General features: G+C 32.1%; 1 protein-coding gene across 1 annotated transcript in view; it reads right to left on the bottom strand.

Annotated features, from left to right (window-relative positions):
* Positions 1-17,655, bottom strand: part of LOC145291243 (bifunctional 3'-5' exonuclease/ATP-dependent helicase WRN-like) — a 110,101-nt gene that overhangs the window by 46,283 nt on the left and 46,163 nt on the right. Inside the window, exons 9-13 of the mRNA XM_080136849.1 lie at positions 14,823-14,905; positions 12,993-13,099; positions 10,162-10,268; positions 5,012-5,172; positions 1,548-1,639 (exon numbers count right to left, since the gene is read on the bottom strand). Of these exons, the coding sequence (XP_079992975.1) occupies positions 1,548-1,639; positions 5,012-5,172; positions 10,162-10,268; positions 12,993-13,099; positions 14,823-14,905 (550 nt within the window). The remainder of the gene's footprint in view (positions 1-1,547; positions 1,640-5,011; positions 5,173-10,161; positions 10,269-12,992; positions 13,100-14,822; positions 14,906-17,655) is intronic.

Genomic DNA, 17,655 nt, shown 5'->3' on the forward strand with positions numbered 1-17,655 from the left:
AGGTGCGCAATTGATTCTGAGGTCTTACCACAAATCCGGCATTCTGCGGCAATTTCCTCTCCTAGAACCACTTTTTTTAACAATCGTGTTCCTAATGCCCGCTCTTGTGCTGCACAAACAAAAGCTTCAGTACTCTTAGCCAGATACCCAGCTCTAAGCCATTGCCATGATCTTTCATCAGCCACTTCTGCTATATCCTGGAAGAACCTTCTATGCATTTTCTTCCTAGCAAGTTCCTCTGCCCTTTCTCTATCCATACGTTTCACATAATCAGCCTTGGTGTCACATACCTCCCCTTCATTGGCCACAACCTTAAGCATCCACTCCCCACTTCTAACCACATGCTCCTTCAACAACATCTCCTCGGTTCTAACATAATCTTTTACACTTTTCAATCCTCTCCCATCTTTCCTCTTTTGATACAGCCTTGCTACGCTACTTCGAATGTGAAATATACCAAACATTGCTAAAACTTTTCTTGTTTTGATATCCATGGCATGCAAATCCTTGTCAGACCATTCTAAAATTCTCGCACTGTATCTCAAAACACTGATTGCCCATGCATTTACTGCTTTCATTAGATTTCCTCCATACAGTTTCGACTTTGCAATTAGTTTCACTCTTCTAAGATACTCTTTCCTGACTTTTTCTTTCATTTCTCTGTTCATGACACCTACACCCTCCAGCACTCCTAAATACTTATATCCTGTATCTTCTATTTCTTTCATGATTTCTCCATTTGGCAGCACTATTCCATTCGAATGAACCTTTACTCCTCTTTTCACCACCAGCATCGCACATTTACTAATCCCAAACTCCATCCCAATGTCTTCTGAGTATGTCCCCCACAAGTTCTACCAGTCTATCCATTTCTTCTTCTTCTTCTTCTTCTACTACTACTACTACAACAACAACAGATTTGCAACCCTTCCATTGTCATCGACCTATCTTAATTCCTCATTACTTTCCTTTTTGTGAATTATATCCCAAGTCAACATTCACCAAGATTTTCACTGTATGTGAGCATGTGTGTGGAAAGGGGAGATGCAGTTTATTATTCAGACTACTGTTTGCATCTTGAATGTTATTCTCATAACATTTCAGCAGAAGAAACCTCCAACTTTCTTCAGGTACCTTTTGTTGAATTTGGTAATCTATCCACATGGACCTGTGGCACAACAGATAAAGTGCTACATAATCATTTTTAAGTTACAGTCTCCTTGAGGCTGAAGGTTCAATCCTCAGTAAGGTGATACTGAGAATATAATTAAAAATTACTTAAGACTTGTATCTGATCATGGCTGATGGAACAAGAACAATATAGCACTATGGATTAAATAAAGGGTTCACTTCAAAATTTCAGAGTTCCGAGTTCAAAGATTCTTAGAGCTTGATAAAGCGCGTCTGAAGAAGATCGGTTGAAATATGAGCAATAATATATAAGTAGTACTAGTATATATTTTAAATTAGAAATTATTTAGTGTTGTTTTTATAAGCCTCATTAGTTAAAAAATGACTTTAAAAAAATAAAAAGAGAAAAAACTTACCTGAACTTGGTTATTAATAAATTTATGGTGTGCTTCTTTTCTGGCTTTGTCTGGGAGTCCTGCATGGTAAGGCATGCATGACACACCGATATCTAGAGTAAATACAATGAGGAAAAAAAGATTAAGCATGTTGGATTCTCCTTTTCTAAAGATCATAATTCTTGCATTCCAGATACCATCACGTGAATATCTTAAATTTCATTTTTTATTTATGACCTCCACACCAAAAAAATAATTAAAACAAATGTTGAGCTCTGTTATATGTACAAAACCATGCCGGCATGGCAAGTGCTTGTCTGAGCTCCAATCTATGGCCCCTCACCACCCTCGCCAAACATTCACGAGAAACACTCATCTGGCTGAAAACACTATCAAAAATTCCTCCCACTCTTTATCTATGCCAAAACCTAAACGTAGATTCTACGAACAAAGCTTCTTTCTTAGAACTGCACACCTGTGGAACTCCTTTCTATTTACCTGCTTTCCAGCTGACTACAATATGGCCATGTTGAAGTCCAACGTAAACAATCTCCTTAAGTAATCCAATTTACCAAATTTACACTTCTAATGATTATCATATTGTCCTTTTGATCACTGTACGCTCTTTAACCCTTATCCTTGAGTGGCCTCTGAGCCTTGATAAGTGGTGATTCCCGTGTAAAAAGAAAAGTCCAAAACGACCATCAGGCTCCCAATGTTTCTGAGTTTTCTTCATTACCTACTTGCTCTTACTGGGGCGTTTCTTGCATTGACAATTGGCAGGATCATGTACATTGGTTTACAAGTTGTGGTTTAAAGCAAAAGCAATATAGACACATAGTAAAATTATAAAAAAAAAGATATATGCATTGTATAATTGACTTGCTGATAACTGGTGCTCATGTGTAAACATGTTGGGACCCGGCCGTTAGTGGCCACCTCTGAATTAAATTCCTGTCTTTCAAATTCAGAATTTCAGCTTAACTCTGTCATTTGACCCCTTCAAACTGGTTTGCTGGTTTACTTTTTATCGAGCCCTCCATCTCGTCTCACTCCTCAGGTCTACCTCAATCTAAAACTGTCCAATCTGCTTGTCTTTTAAATATAAAATCTTAGACGTCTGGTTTCTTTTAGCTGGTCATTCAAACTAACCACAGCGACTTTTCTTCTCAGCTTATCCCTATAGAACCAACCAGAAAAACTAGCATTATAACTGTTAAGGCGTCATCCTGTCTAAGGATGACAATAGATTTGCAACCCTTCCATAGTCGCCGACCTATCTTAATTCCCCACTACATTCCATTTTGTGAATTATATCCCAAGTTAACATTCACCAAGATTTTCACTGTGTGTGTGAGCGTGTGTGGAAGGGGGAGATGCAGTTTATAGTATCGCATATGTATTATTCAGACTACTGTTCTAATCTTGAATATTATTCTCGTAACGTTTCAGCAGATGAAACCTCCAACTTTCTTCAGGTACCCTTTGTGGAATTTGGTCATCTATCCACATGGATCTGTGGCACAACAAAGTGCTACATAATAATTAGTTTTAAGTGACAGCCTCTTGGAGGTTGAAGGTTCAATTTTCAGTACAGGTGATACTAAGAATATAATTAAAAATTACTTAAGACTTGTATCTGATCATGGCTGATGGAACAAGAACAATATAGCACTACGGATTAAATAAAGGATTCATTTCAAAATTTCATACAGAGTTCTGAGTTCATAAAGATTCTCAGAGTTTGAAACAGCACATCCGAAGAAGATCAGTGGTTTTATCAGCTGAAATGTTGTGAGAATAACAATAATATAATTCCAATTATCAATGCTCATCTTAAATGTAAACCCTACCTTGTGAAGAGGATGTGTAGTTGGCTTGGATACATTCCTCTCAAGAAATCAGCATCCAGTACTATTTGGCAAACAATGATCATTAACATAAGAAAAAACAGGAAATTTTATTTATAGATTCCCTTAAGTTGGACCAGATGTATTCTTTTTACTGCGTTTTTAACCCAAACAAGGCACAGCACAATTTGCATGTAAGCGGGACCAAATCTACAAGGACACAATGTAGCAAGTTGAGCAGCAAGATGCCTGTTCACATTACATTTAAACTTCTGTATGTCAGTACAGTCAGGGAAGCAGGGACCCAGGAGGGAATACCAAAGTCTAGCAGTTCAAGGGAAGAAGCTATTTGAGTAGATGGCTTTCTGGCATCTCGGGATATGTACAGTGTAGGGGTGGGATTTTGGTGCTTGTCTGATTTGTCGGAGATATTTACGTTAAGGGAATACAAGGGTTTGGAGCTTATTGGAGCACTCGCCATTAAAATACTTGTAAAACAAGCACACATTTCATCGATAGAACAGAGGTTGACAATGCAGAATCTATTAGGTTGGAGACTCTTTTTTGAAGATTATTTAAAGGTCAGAGGTTATATCGACTGAAAGATGGAGATAATAACATGCAAGATGAGAATAGTTGTTCAAAAAAATCCAAATTATCAATCCTCATTTCAAAAGTTTCCTAACAAAATAACACTCTTCAGAACAAGATTGAAGATCAAAAATTAAAATATTGAATTTCAATTAAAACCAATGGTATTTATTTTTATGTCAAAATTGTTAAAATATCCAAAAATTATGAATAACAATGAAGTAGAAAATAAATTATTAATGAAAATAGTTTTGGAAGAATATTGCAGATTATAATTAAAGAATAGAATTTGAAACTATTAGTTACTTCCCTTGTTTACGTTACATTTCAAACAAAATAATGGCTGATCACTGGATCATGAAAGTACATGTTTTATGTAATAATGCAGCTATATGTTATTAATTGTGGCATAAAAATAAAGTAGATAACATTGTTTTTAGTTGAAATTGACATAAAAAAGTAAGTAGATAAAATTGTGTTTCTGAATTTTTGAGACAAGGATTGGTTATTCATATTATTTGGAATTTTTGGACTACAGTTCTTGAGTATCATTTTCTCAACGTTTCGGCTTCAATTGTGTCTTGTCGAACTTTGGAATGTTTCTGTCGTTAGGACTTGTGGCGCAGTGGTTAGAGTACCTGAAAATAATTATAAACTGATATTCATTCGCCTGAAGGTTGAAGGTTCAATTCTCAGTGTGGGCGATCGAAAACTACAACTACTAATTACTTAGGACCCCTATCCAGTCCTGGCTGACAGAATGAGAGCATGCTATCACTGTGAAGTAAATAAAGGGTTCTGTTCGAAATTCCATCCAGATTCCTGAATTAAAGAGAAAGATTCCAGAGTTCAACAAGATAGAGCTGAAGAAGGTTATTGGTTACATCAAGAAAAACGTTGTGAAAATAACACTTAAGATAAGAACAGTAATCTGAGGATTCCAAATAATACGAATAGATAACATTCGTTTTTAATGAAAATTCACTTTTTTGATTTTTGATTTTCGTTCTTATTCTGAAGAAGCACCCTAAATATTGAGCTTACCACTCAAAACTGATGCCACTTCCATTGTGGCCTTTTTCGTTGGACAATAAACGATCGTCGAACTGTCAAAAGAGTAGACATTGTTTTCACATTTCATATGTTTCTTCAGATCGGCAGCAATATTTCCTGATTTGTTGGACACGGACAAATACAAGTTGGGTCTGAAAAGAAAAAGGAGATTGGAATTAACCTTTCAGAGAATGCAGATTTAAAACTTGGAACATTTTACCCTTTACCATTTTTAAAGAACTCAAATTTATAGGAGTCATAAGAAACATTTCAATATAGTGGGTTATAACGGTCTCCGACATGCATCCACCATAAGCAATACACATAAAAAAAATTTAAATAGCTTTGGATATCTCAATAATGGCATATGTAGAAAGAGCTTGAACTAAGAAAGAATCTTTTTAAATTTTAAAAATCTGATTAAAATTAAGGAAGTTATGATTATTTTTGTGCCTCGCCCATTTGGATATTTTTCCCTCTTCAAAACCATATGCGTTTTGTCACATTTTTCATACTACTTTATCAGTAAAAATGTTATATCTTTGTTAAAACAAAGATTAAGCAATGAAATTTGTCATATAAGTATATTTTTGTGCAAAGAATCAAAATATGCTATTGAAAATCTCCAGAAATTAATGCTTTACAAATAATTTGCAGTAAATGTGTATAAATATGCTGCAATTCCTTAAAAATACCTTGTATCTCTTAAAAGAAAAGAAATTAGAGAACTAAAAGCTGAATTATAATGCATTTTATGTACAAAAAACTGAAATCTAAATCTAGGACTGTTTAAAAATCAATATATTGCAATATTTCTTTGGTATCATTGTAGATTAATACCTTCCGTTGACCCCCCCCTCCCCCACATCTGACCACCTCTCCAAAATTCTATCTTTGTAGACATGTGAACACCTTGAAAAACTTTAATAAAAGATAAACAAAAATTATTTTAGAATTTAATGTAAAATGATTTCCCATTTTGAGCTATTTCAGTGTTTTAGAGCAGTTAACCATTTTTTTTTTAATTTATTTTTTTTAAGATGAGTGGTTTTAATAAGGTCTTTGTGCAATTATGGAAGAATGGAGAGGTTGCCATTCTGACTTTGGGTTAATGATAGAGCTAAGGGAAATTATGCATGAACATCCTGAAGACTTGATAGAAACAGAACAAAAACAATTTTAGAATTTAGACTGACAGTTCATTTCACATAAATTTAATGTAAAATAATTCAATATTTCCAGACCATTCTAGCATTTTAGGACAGTTGATCAATTTATTTTTATGGGAGATAACTTATGTGCACTTTTCTTTAAGAAAAGATTTTTTTTTAATGCTTATCTATAGCTTACCAAGGAATTCTGTTTGGTGAGGAGCTTGCCACTCAGACTTAGTGTTATTGTTAGGGCTAAAGAAGGTTTTAGGAGGAGGCTTGTCACTCATACCTAGGGTTAGAAGCAGGATTAAAAGATTTTTTTTTTTTCAAGGGAGTATTTGACACCCATATTTACGGTTAGTGGTTTATAATTATTGGCTTTTGAAAATGTTATGGCTTAGATTTTGAACATCAAATTACTTTGAAATATGTAAACTTACATATTGAGGGGTGTGAAACTTTACAAGAATTACAACAAACAGACAAAAATAAATTTTATTGACAAGTGACGAAACTCTAGCAAAAAACATGACGTTTGGAAAAGTATCAAGTATATTTTTCCCACTTATTTAAATATTGAAAAAAAAAAAAAAAAAAATCTCTTTGCTAAAGCTGCCAAATTGTTCACAAATTTTGAATGAATTTGATTTTTATTTTCAATTACATTTCATGTCTTTTTCTACCGAGTGACATTATTTTGTTTATAAACTTTCCAGTTTAAGACATTTTTTATTTATTAATTTCACTAAAAACTGAGCATCTCCTACAAATATTTAAATATTGATTTAGCATTTTTTTTTTTTTTTGATAATCAGGTAGATTAGTTTCCATTTGATAAAAATCCACTGAAACCATTGTAAAAACTAAAAAAAAGTCTAGAGGGGATTTGGAGTACAGCTCATGTGAACCAAAAAAATCATTTCACATTTTTGGTTGTTCAATTCGCTGTTAAAAACTAATACACACAAGTTATACATTTAGAAAGTTTATTTTCATGTCTTTTCAACCATATAAATATTTTAAAATTTGATCACTGGTCAAAGTTTAAAAATATTTATATGGTTGATAACAACTAACTAAACATGCAAGAAGATTTTTTTATATTCATATTTTCAATTTAAAAAAAAAATTCATTCTGGAATAGAAATCAACAGAAAAAAAAGTCTTGTTTACTGCTGCTGATACTACTAATACTACAAGACAATCTTACTTACACTCAAACTCAAATTAAAACAATGTTTTACCAGGTATCATGATTTAAAATTGCTAGCTACCACAAGAGAAAACAACATACAATTATACTTTTAAGTAAAAAGATTGTTTTATTTAACAGTGAGTCTCCAAAGAAAATTTTTTTAAATTTTCAATACTTGTCATGTTGAAGATTTTTTTAACAACAAAAAAACAAGCTGTCAAAAGTATTTCGGATACTCCAAACTATTAAAAGTAACATCTCTTCTAGATAAATTTCCAAATTTAATGACAAAATTCTTAATACAGATGTGGTAGGAGCATTTACAAATCGGGGGTGTCTTTACAAAACTTTACCGAAAATGCTGTTTTATGATGTTCAAATTTTTATCACTTTATTTGCTTAAAACTCTTAAAATATATAATGTACATTATTATTTATTAATTCATTTAAAAGTATATTCATTTCTGAACAAAACAGTTATATTTTGAGGACTTCAAGTGCTTTGGTTTTTAAATTATGATGATTTTAGTAGAACCCCGTAAAATCTGTCTTTATCCAAAGCATTTTATAGTCTGTGTGTATTGCTACTACCACTAGTCTCTCTTTCTTGGACGAGAGTCCAAAAAAGAGTCTCCAATAGATTCTGCACTATCAGCCAAGCTCCAGCCCCCGTCTCATCACCATAATACTGCATTCCTGTGCCTGTTTTACAAGTACTTTAATGAAATGTGCTTTCACGAACTCATAGTAGCTGTGCTCCCTCAACAGACTAACTTAGCAAGTATCAAAATCCCACAGTATTCACTGTATAGCTCCCTAGATGCCAGAAAGCTTTTGACTCCCAGAATTTATTTCCTCAAACTGCTAGACTTTAGAAATTCTTTTCCTGTACTAACATACAGAAATTTAAATATAATGCAAATAAACATCTTGCTGCTGAACTCCCTACATAGTGCCCTTCTAGTGTAGGCATAGTCTCAAATAAGATCAAAAAAGTAACTAGATCACCTAGAGTGATTGAAGAATCAAGATAGTGAATAGGAATTATAATCTAGGTGGTAATAAGAAGTGTATGAGTAGAGGTCGCATTTGGAATGCTGATGTGATTATTTTTATAATTTCAAGTTTGGGAGGAAAATAGAAATATAAACATTTTTTTTGTTTGAGTTGTTGGATTGATGAATGAGTGAAGAAAAATTTTTTTTCGAATTATGGTCACTGAGCAAGAGATAATCAGGGTGTAAAAACAACAGAATGCAACTTAAGATTGAGGTAAGCAGAGCAGCAGGTGGAATATCTGTTGCTACCACCAGCCAGGATTTTAGATGCAAAGCTGAGTATGTTAAGAGAATGTAAGCACTTTACTACCAAAAACATGTAAGCTATGAAAAACTGTTCTTGTTTGGATTCTTCATTTAGTACAGTTGGATTTTAGACTATGGATTCTTATGTTTGCTCTGCTCGATTAGAAACTGCCAGAATATTGCTGATTGAGTTGATCAGCAAAGCAAAAAGCAATAACAAATATGGTTAGTCAATAAGGAGCAAAGCTGATGACTTTTGATGAATTGGAAGAAGAAAAAAAAAAAAAGAAAAACTTTTTAATCTTAATCTAATCAGAACACACGACAATGAATTTAACCAGCATAGGTAAAATATTACAAATGTGAAGCAAGCCTTAAAATATTGTCAAGAAAACAAATAAATACTATCGAAATTGAGGTGCAGGATATGTGTCAGGAAGTGCTGGGTAAAAAACTGTCCCTCACAGTTGGGAGATTCTATTTATAAATGCTGCTGCTAGGAACTGACGAATCAAATTAATTCACATTCTGCTACCAACCAATCAGAAAGCAGAATTGCTCCATAAAAATTAAACCTTTTCTTTAGCAACTTTGCCTAAGTTTTCTTCATGTCAACACGGGAAGAATCTTTTGCTCTGTGGCTACAAAAATTATAAAATCAGCAACCTGAACAAAACAACTGTCTACTGAGTACCAGTCACCTCCAGGACTTGTATAGAACAACTAACCATCGGAAACTATTCTGAAAATAAACATTGCTTCCAACTCAAAACAACAAAAAAAAGGAGCTTCTATAAGCGATGATTTCACTTAGAGGTGCACAAACCTTAAAAAAAAAAAAAAAAAAAAAAATCTACCTCTAAACCCCTAAAAAGAACAAAAAAAATGGTCGGTAAGATGCAATAGTATTTTACTTTTTAATCATGCAAAAATAAATACAGTAAATTAAAAAAGTCTTTATTTATTTACACAAAAAATAAAATATTTATTTATGAAGCTTACAATAGGTTGTTATAATTTCCCAACATAACAGATCAGAATGTTCACTTATAATTAGTTACAAGAAAAAAAAAAAAATTAAACCGCCCATGGCGAGAAGAATTTCTTTATTGATAGAGAATAGAAAAGATTAACTGTAGTATCAGAACAGATATTACCCTTTAATCTTAACCAAAAAGTCAAAAAAAAAAAAAAAATAAAAGTAGAATCTCATTTCAGTTTTTTTTTTTTTTTGAGAGGGTGGGGTGATTTGGCAAATGGTATTAATCTCTAATAACTTTTTTTTCCACAGTGAAAGTATCGAATGAGAGGTTTTAAAGGAAACAGGAAAATATTAATTGATGAAACAAAAGTATTCTACTTTCCTTATCCATGACTACTAATAGAATAATGCTTCAATAATTTCATATAAAAAATATTAAAGCATGAACAAATTGAAAACTAATAGAAAAGATTAGGCAGGAATATCAATTTTGGAAGAAAAATTACCTGTCAAAGCCTGTGCAAGTTAGTACAGGATGTATCAATTTTAAACTGGTACAAATATCTTTCATCACTTCCGGGGTGGCAGTAGCTGTTAGGGCAATCACAGGAACCTATAAGCAACAAACATAAGCAGAATGACAATTCTATAATTATTAAATATCCAGGTTTTTGAATTTTTGAGATAAGGATTGATAATTTATATTATTTAGACTAGTGTTCTCATCTTGAGTGTAAATCGCACAACATTTTCGCCAATGTAACCTCAAACCTTCTTTATGAATTAAATCAGAGGTTTTGTTGTAAATTCCATCCAGATTCTCAAGTTCATAAAGAAAGGCAGAAGATTAAACTTGCAAGAATAATGGTCAAGATAAGACTAGTAGTGTGAATAATCAGAATTAAATATCAATCTATATATTAATATGCTTGTCTGTACATCCAGTGTCACAAAAAAAAAAAAAAAAACATCATCATTGCAAACATTAATTAATGAGAAACGAATTACCTCCCTTTTGGTCACTCTTTGTTTCATTGAAACTATTTCCTCTCCACAAATTTTCAAAACCAAAAAGAAAAATAAACATTGGCCGTCTTTTTAAAAAAATTGGCTATTTTATTTTATAATTAAAAAAAAGTCATGTTGAGAGGAAACTAAGTTTTTTTTTTTATTTTTTTATTATAGATTTTTTTTAAAATAAAAAAAATATGTGTAAATCTGTTCCTTTATAATTTATACTAGACTGGGTGTCCAGCATTGCCCGGGTGTTTGGAGGTGTGTGTTGAGCAAAAAAAAAAAGAGGTAGTAGGCAGGCAGGCAGACACATACTGCGAAGGAGGAAAAGAACAAAAAAAAAAAAAAAGCATGACGTCTTTGCTGTTGTGCCCATCACCAAACCAGAAGTGACAAAGTTTTAAATTAAGGCTAGTCAGTCGAAAAGAGGGGATGACTTTTGAAAATATCTGCAAAAATAGCAACCCCTCCCTGTAGAAAAGTGGCTAGTTCAGAGTGAAGGAATTAATGTTTTTAGCCAATTTTTCGATATTTGTCATCCGAAGGATCGAGCTTCTAGACAATACCGATTTCGAGAAAATCGGTCACCTCTATCAAAAGTTTTTTGCGAAACATACAAACACACACACATATTTTGCCTTTTATATAACAGATGACTTTGAGCATTTTTGTACATCGTTTTGACAATCTTACTGCATCCAGTTTATGCAATATCCACCAAACAACATTCCTTAGCACTCTGTCAAAAGTTTTTGCCAGATCCACAAAAGCAAAATACAGGTTCTTCTTATTACCAAGATATTTCTCTTTCATTTGTTTCAGGATAAATATAGCAAGTCATACTTTACCCAGGCATAAAACCAAATTGCATTTCATCTACGCTTATTTGACTTCTTATTTGCTACAGAGACAGAGGATATGTTGTCGGACAATTTATATTACATTTCTCTTAGTCTGTCTGTCCGTTCCAATTTTTCTCAGAAACTACTTGGCCAATCAAGCTTAAATTTTGTATGGATGTTTGTTATGATAAGGGGAAGCAAACTAAGTATTATGGTATCCGTTCAGTGCACAGTTATGTATTAATAGGGATTAGTAGGTAAATGTGCATTTCAGGTGCGGAAAATATTAAACTTAAATAAAATCATAAGAAGCTTCATTATTATTATTAATTTATTATTAAACCCAATGTTAACACTAAAACATTCTATCAAGCATTGGCAGCCATTTTTTATCTATATATTAAGACGATAACATGTTATCACGCTTATATCCGAGTGAATGTCGTTTAATAGTTATTACCTTCCATTTCTTGTAATAAATAATTTTACCAAGAATTCTTCATAAGTTTTAGTTTTGGTTTTGATTCAAGCTTATGCACTCAAGTCATATGGGTATATTTTTGAAATCACAACATATATAATATGTATATATATTGAATAATATGTATATATATTGAATAATATGTATATATATTGAATATATAACAATCGACAGAAAATTAACTCTTTAATAATATATACAAAATCTGCATAAATTAAAATATCATATTTAAACGTATTTTACAACCGGGCTACACCAGGCATCCCTGCTAGCTTAGATAAATACTTTTGCAGTTTTAACAAAAGAGCTACAATAATATCAGGGCATCTCCATTTACACTGAACATCTACAGAATGTCAACATCAATATATTACATATGAAAGTGTCCACTGTGGAATTTCCACAGGTTCCGCTAGTTAAATATAAAACCAATAGGAGGTATTTTTTTTTTCTGCTAAACACATTAGATGCAAAAACTTAAATAAAATCATAAAAAGCTTCATCATCATCAATAAAAATTTGTAATTTAAAAATAGTATTTTTAAGTCTAATAATTTATGCACCTGAAATACACATTTACCAATTAGTATTCAAATCCCACCTTTCTCGGAAACTACTGGGCCAATCTGCCTGAAATTTTGTATGGATTTTTGTTATGATACAATGTAGTAAATTAAATATTATGACAACCATTCAATGCACAGTTAAGGATTCATAAGAATTTATAGGGATTTGTATTTAATGCAAAAAATTACAATAGATTTAACCACATTCAACCATCAATTAGCATAAAGCACTCATCCTAAACAAACAAGCTATAACCATTGCCAGTTTTTAACAGACTAAAAAGTCTAGTCTTATTATAAAATTTTGTCATTTGTTTTAACTGACAAGTTTAAACGATAAAGATATGCTGGACAAAGATTCAGACAGAAACGTCTAAATGTAATCAATAACAGAACAGGCATTGACCCTTAAATACGAAAGGGAAAGAGTTTACCTGTGAAAAACTTTTTCTAAATGCGCCAAGGTTTCTGTATGCCGATCGGAAATCATGTCCCCATTGAGATACGCAATGGGCTTCATCTATTGCAATCAGGTCAATTCCTAAAACATTTAAAAAAAAAAAAATATTAAATGTCATTGTAATAATGATTTCACGAATTGTTAATGAGCTGAACATAAATTTTGCTACACATAAAAAGAAATTACACACTTAGAAAATACAGCTGTTAAACCTGACAATGATATGAAACAAGATGGAGAGAGTTGCAACCTTTGTTAAAGTCAGTATCCCCAAGTAGTATATACTCAGTGAAACTAAAAGATCTAAATAATTGCATATAAGTGAATGGTACGTGTTATCTCGCCAAGAGATAAGATGTACTACGAAGCTGCAGATCTATGAGGCCATGGTTAGAGCAATTCTTCTCTATTGATGTGAAACCTCTGCACAGAGAAGATCTCCATAAACTTGAAGTCGTCGATCACTACTGCCTCTGCCGTATCTTGCACATTCGCATCTGACTGGATCCCCAACTCGACCATACGTGCTAGATGTAACATCATTGGCCTAGATGAAAATCTGCTGAAAAGGAAACTCTGGTGGTTTGGTCACATGCTGCACTGGTTGGGAAACGAGTTTATCCATCAATTGGTGGCGCTCATTGCACCCACTAGATGGAAGAAGCGCCAAGGTGACCAACAAGATTTGGCTCTCAATAGTAAAAGCAGATATGGAGATCATGTCCAGTCCTCACGTTTTTAGTGTCCGTCGTTGGAGCCATGAATGGCAGGATCATGCTGTCGACTCTGCTACCAACAGACAAGGATAGATGACTTTGACGCAAGATGCGGTTAACATCATTGGGGCCAGCTCAACCCATTCCAGGTGAATGCCGCAACAGGTACAGATAGATAAGTGGACGGTTAAAATCCTAAAATTCTAGTTTGATTCATGTGTCTGAAATAGCGGGTGAATGTATGGCATCGACTAGGATGCTCCATTCCCAGCAAAAAAAGAAAAATACAAAGAGAAAAGGAAATTGTAGATAAAAAAACAGAGAAACTTTTGCTAGATTAAATATTTCTTGATATATATTTATGTAATGAAATACCTTTATTAACTAGTTGTAGACAGAACTGATTGGTAAAACCTGTTTGGATCACTGCAAGATAACCCAAATTAAAGAAAATCTTGAGTCTTGAAATGACATCAAGATTATCTAAAGAAAACTAGATTGTTTTGGCAACATAATCAGAAGACGTTCTGAAAGAAATATATCTGAAGCAGTCAAAAATTTCTGGGTAAAAGACATTGTGGTAGGCATCAACAGCACCGGACTGATCACATCCACAGCAATGGTTGATAGTGGGCAGAGTTTGATTATTTAAGAGAAGTATTTGTTTGTTAACATTAAAAACGACTCTGTTGTAATCAGTTGGGAAGCAGCTTTGTGGTGTCGTATTTTACAGATGGATAATTCTTGAAAAGAAACTTTGCTCATGGAAGTTCAGTTTTTAATTTTAGGTACACAAAGGTAGAAAAGAAAATTATAATGGTTGTAGACGGATGAGCTTTTGCTGTGAATGTTTTAGAAGTGGGGAAGGGGGGTTCAGAGGTTAGAGCTCATTCGATCAACTGTTGTGAAAATAATGATAGAACAAAGACTAGCAATGTCTCTTTTGTGAGAACGACGCTGCAGGTTCCTTTTGTTAATGGCGGAAAGATCAACAAAGCACTAAAAAAAATATGGAAGGATTGCGTATCCAGAATGTGTGCAAAGATCCTCAGAAGATTACGAAATAAAAATAAAGAACCAAAACTTACCAACTCTTTTGTTAAGGTTTTGAAGGAGGCTATTGTCTGATGTTGCATATTCTGGCGTAACATAAACAAGCCGATATTTTCCACTACAAAACATAAAGAAAAAAAGCGGAAGTTGTTTTAGAACAAAATATAGGATTGGTATAGTTTGTGAACCATGATAAAACCCGACTTAATTCAGGTTGTTTATGGGTTATAGTCAAATAACATACCTCTTTGCAACTATTTCTTAATTTATCCAGTTTATTATTAAAATGGTTTTTATATTACAACAATTTTAACCTCTTTCCTAATTATCTTGAGTATTTACAGGATAGTCATTCAGAACATTCCCCATACAGTCCAGAGTTTTTGTGTTCAATCAGTGAAACTAAACTTACTAATTCAAGATGTTTCATTTGACGATAACTTCCTCATTTTCTGAGTTTTTATTTCTTTGTATAGTGTGTAAAATCTTTTGTTTTTATGTTTATTTTTTTTTAACAATTGTAATGTTAATTACTATTTTCACGATGTAAGCAAATACTTTTCCTTTAGTTTATTTTGGTACTGTGTTCAAAATACCAAATCGAAACAAATACTGAGAAAAAGATAACTTTTTTTTTTTTTTTCGGTTACAGTCAGCTAACATACTTTCTAACTTCCAGGGTATTAGTACCAGAAGCAATGACAAGGCAAATCAGTTCCTTCACTTTTATTATTCTTCAGTACGAGGCCTGTCTAAAAAGTACCCGACCTTAGGCCAGAAAAAATATTTCAAATACCTGGTGGGGTTTGAACCCTAATCCCCTGTAAAGTAGTCCTCTTGTGCTTGCACACATTTAGCCCACTGATCGTTCCACTGCTAGAAACACTTCTGGCCTAAGGTCAGATACTTTTTAGACAGGCCTTGTATTTCTATTGTGAAGCAATTTATTGAAATAAAATAGAAAAGGACATTATTGATAAGTATACAATAAAATTTAACAAAAATAAAAAGATAAAAATCACATAATTAGCCTTTATTTGCACTTTTAATAACAAAATTAAAAAATAGGTTTTTATTTTTATTTGAAATTTTATAAGAAATATGTTTATGAAATTAAAAAAAGTTTTTTTAATTTTAAAAATAAGTTTTTTTTTTTATTTGAATTCATATTAATAAACATGTCTATAAAGGTATAAAAACTGGATTATTGAAATCAAAATAACAAATAAAATTATTGAAATCAAAATAACAAAATTTAAAAGATCATAAAAAAATGTATCCAATACATAATATTCCCAAAATAGTTTAAGTATTTTCAATAATTCTTTAAAAAAAAAAGTAATTTCAATAATTTCGGGACAAGATCAAAGTGTAGTATCTGTTCTTCAGATGCTGCACTTCTATTTCTTGTTCTCTTTCGGTGGAGGAGAAATCCTTCACGACTGAGACAATTTTTATTTTTGTACCTTTTCTCCACGTTAAAAAAACGACCCTGGTGTCTAACTCTGTCCCGTGGGGAGGCATAGTAAATAGGTACAATAATACCAAAACCTTTTCAATGATTATTGAATAAAAAAAAAAAAAAGAGAATGATTGGAAAAATGTAATAAAAAAAAAAACATTCAGGGAAGATGTAGGTGTGAGAGAAAAAAAGCAAAGGAACTGATTTGCCTTGTCACCGCTTCTGATAGCAGCCACACCGGAAGTTAGGAAGTATGTTAACAGACAGAAAATGCTGAAGCACTTATCCAATCATGTCCTGAAAAAAGTAGACAATTTAAATTGATTGAACTTCAAATTGAGTAACTCATTAAAATTCATTAAATTAAGACACTTGATTAAAGCAATAGTGAATTTGAGCATTTTAGGACAGACAATTCAGTCTCCTGAAGAACCGGTCTAATTTTTAAAGAAATGTGCACAACATACAAAAATATCTATAAACTTGCAGAAAGAATTTCTTTCACTCTGACTAATCTTAATCAATCCAATTCAAAAACTGTACCAGTACAAAAAAAAAAAAAAAGTGCTTATTTAGAATTGCACTTATATAAAAAATTTTTTAAAAATCCAGAAAAATCTTTATGATGTATGTACTCATAACAGAAAAAAATGGCATATTCCAAAAATCATGTAAATTGATCAAGTAGTATTTTTGTTAAATTAAGAAAATCAAATTTTAGGATTAAGAAAAAGAGGAGGCTTGGAGAAGCTATGTTGATTTAAATTTTGCCAAAACTCAAGAACAACAATTCAATTCGACGAGAGATTTTGTTTGTATTCAAAATGAGTAAAAGTTTTAATTACTAAAAATTGTAAAATTTCATTTTCTTGATTAAAAATGACTACTTATCAATTTACATGATTTTTGGAATATGACATCTGCGTTCCATGACTAGCATGTACATCATAAAGATTTTTCTGTATTTTTTTAATATGTGTAATTCTAAATAAGCACAAAAAAATTTATTTAAAAATAAATATTTTGAAATAAATAAAATTAAACAAACTTTAACTTTCTTGTGAAAAACAAAAATTATAACTGTTGTTTCATTATATTTTCTTCATTAAAAGATATTTTTTATAAAACTAAACATATCGTGTTTTTTTACTTTAAATGTTGTTTCATTAGAATTTTTTCATTTTCTGATGGCACGTTGCCTTGTTTTGATTTTGAAGTCAGTTTGTTTACATTCAGTTTTTTTGCAGATGTTAACTAATTCTGCATCAGCAAGTCTGTTTTATCATGTCCATACACCATATCAATGGCCCAAATCCATACCTTACTCTGGTGATGGTAATTGATTTTAATGAACAGTACCCTAGATACAGATTGCTACTTTTAATGAATTCCCTAGAAAATTTAAT

Source organism: Euprymna scolopes, chromosome 12 (genome assembly GCF_053919585.1).
Source record: "Euprymna scolopes isolate OS-2025 chromosome 12, ASM5391958v1, whole genome shotgun sequence".
Classification (NCBI taxonomy): Eukaryota; Metazoa; Mollusca; class Cephalopoda; order Sepiida; family Sepiolidae; genus Euprymna; species Euprymna scolopes.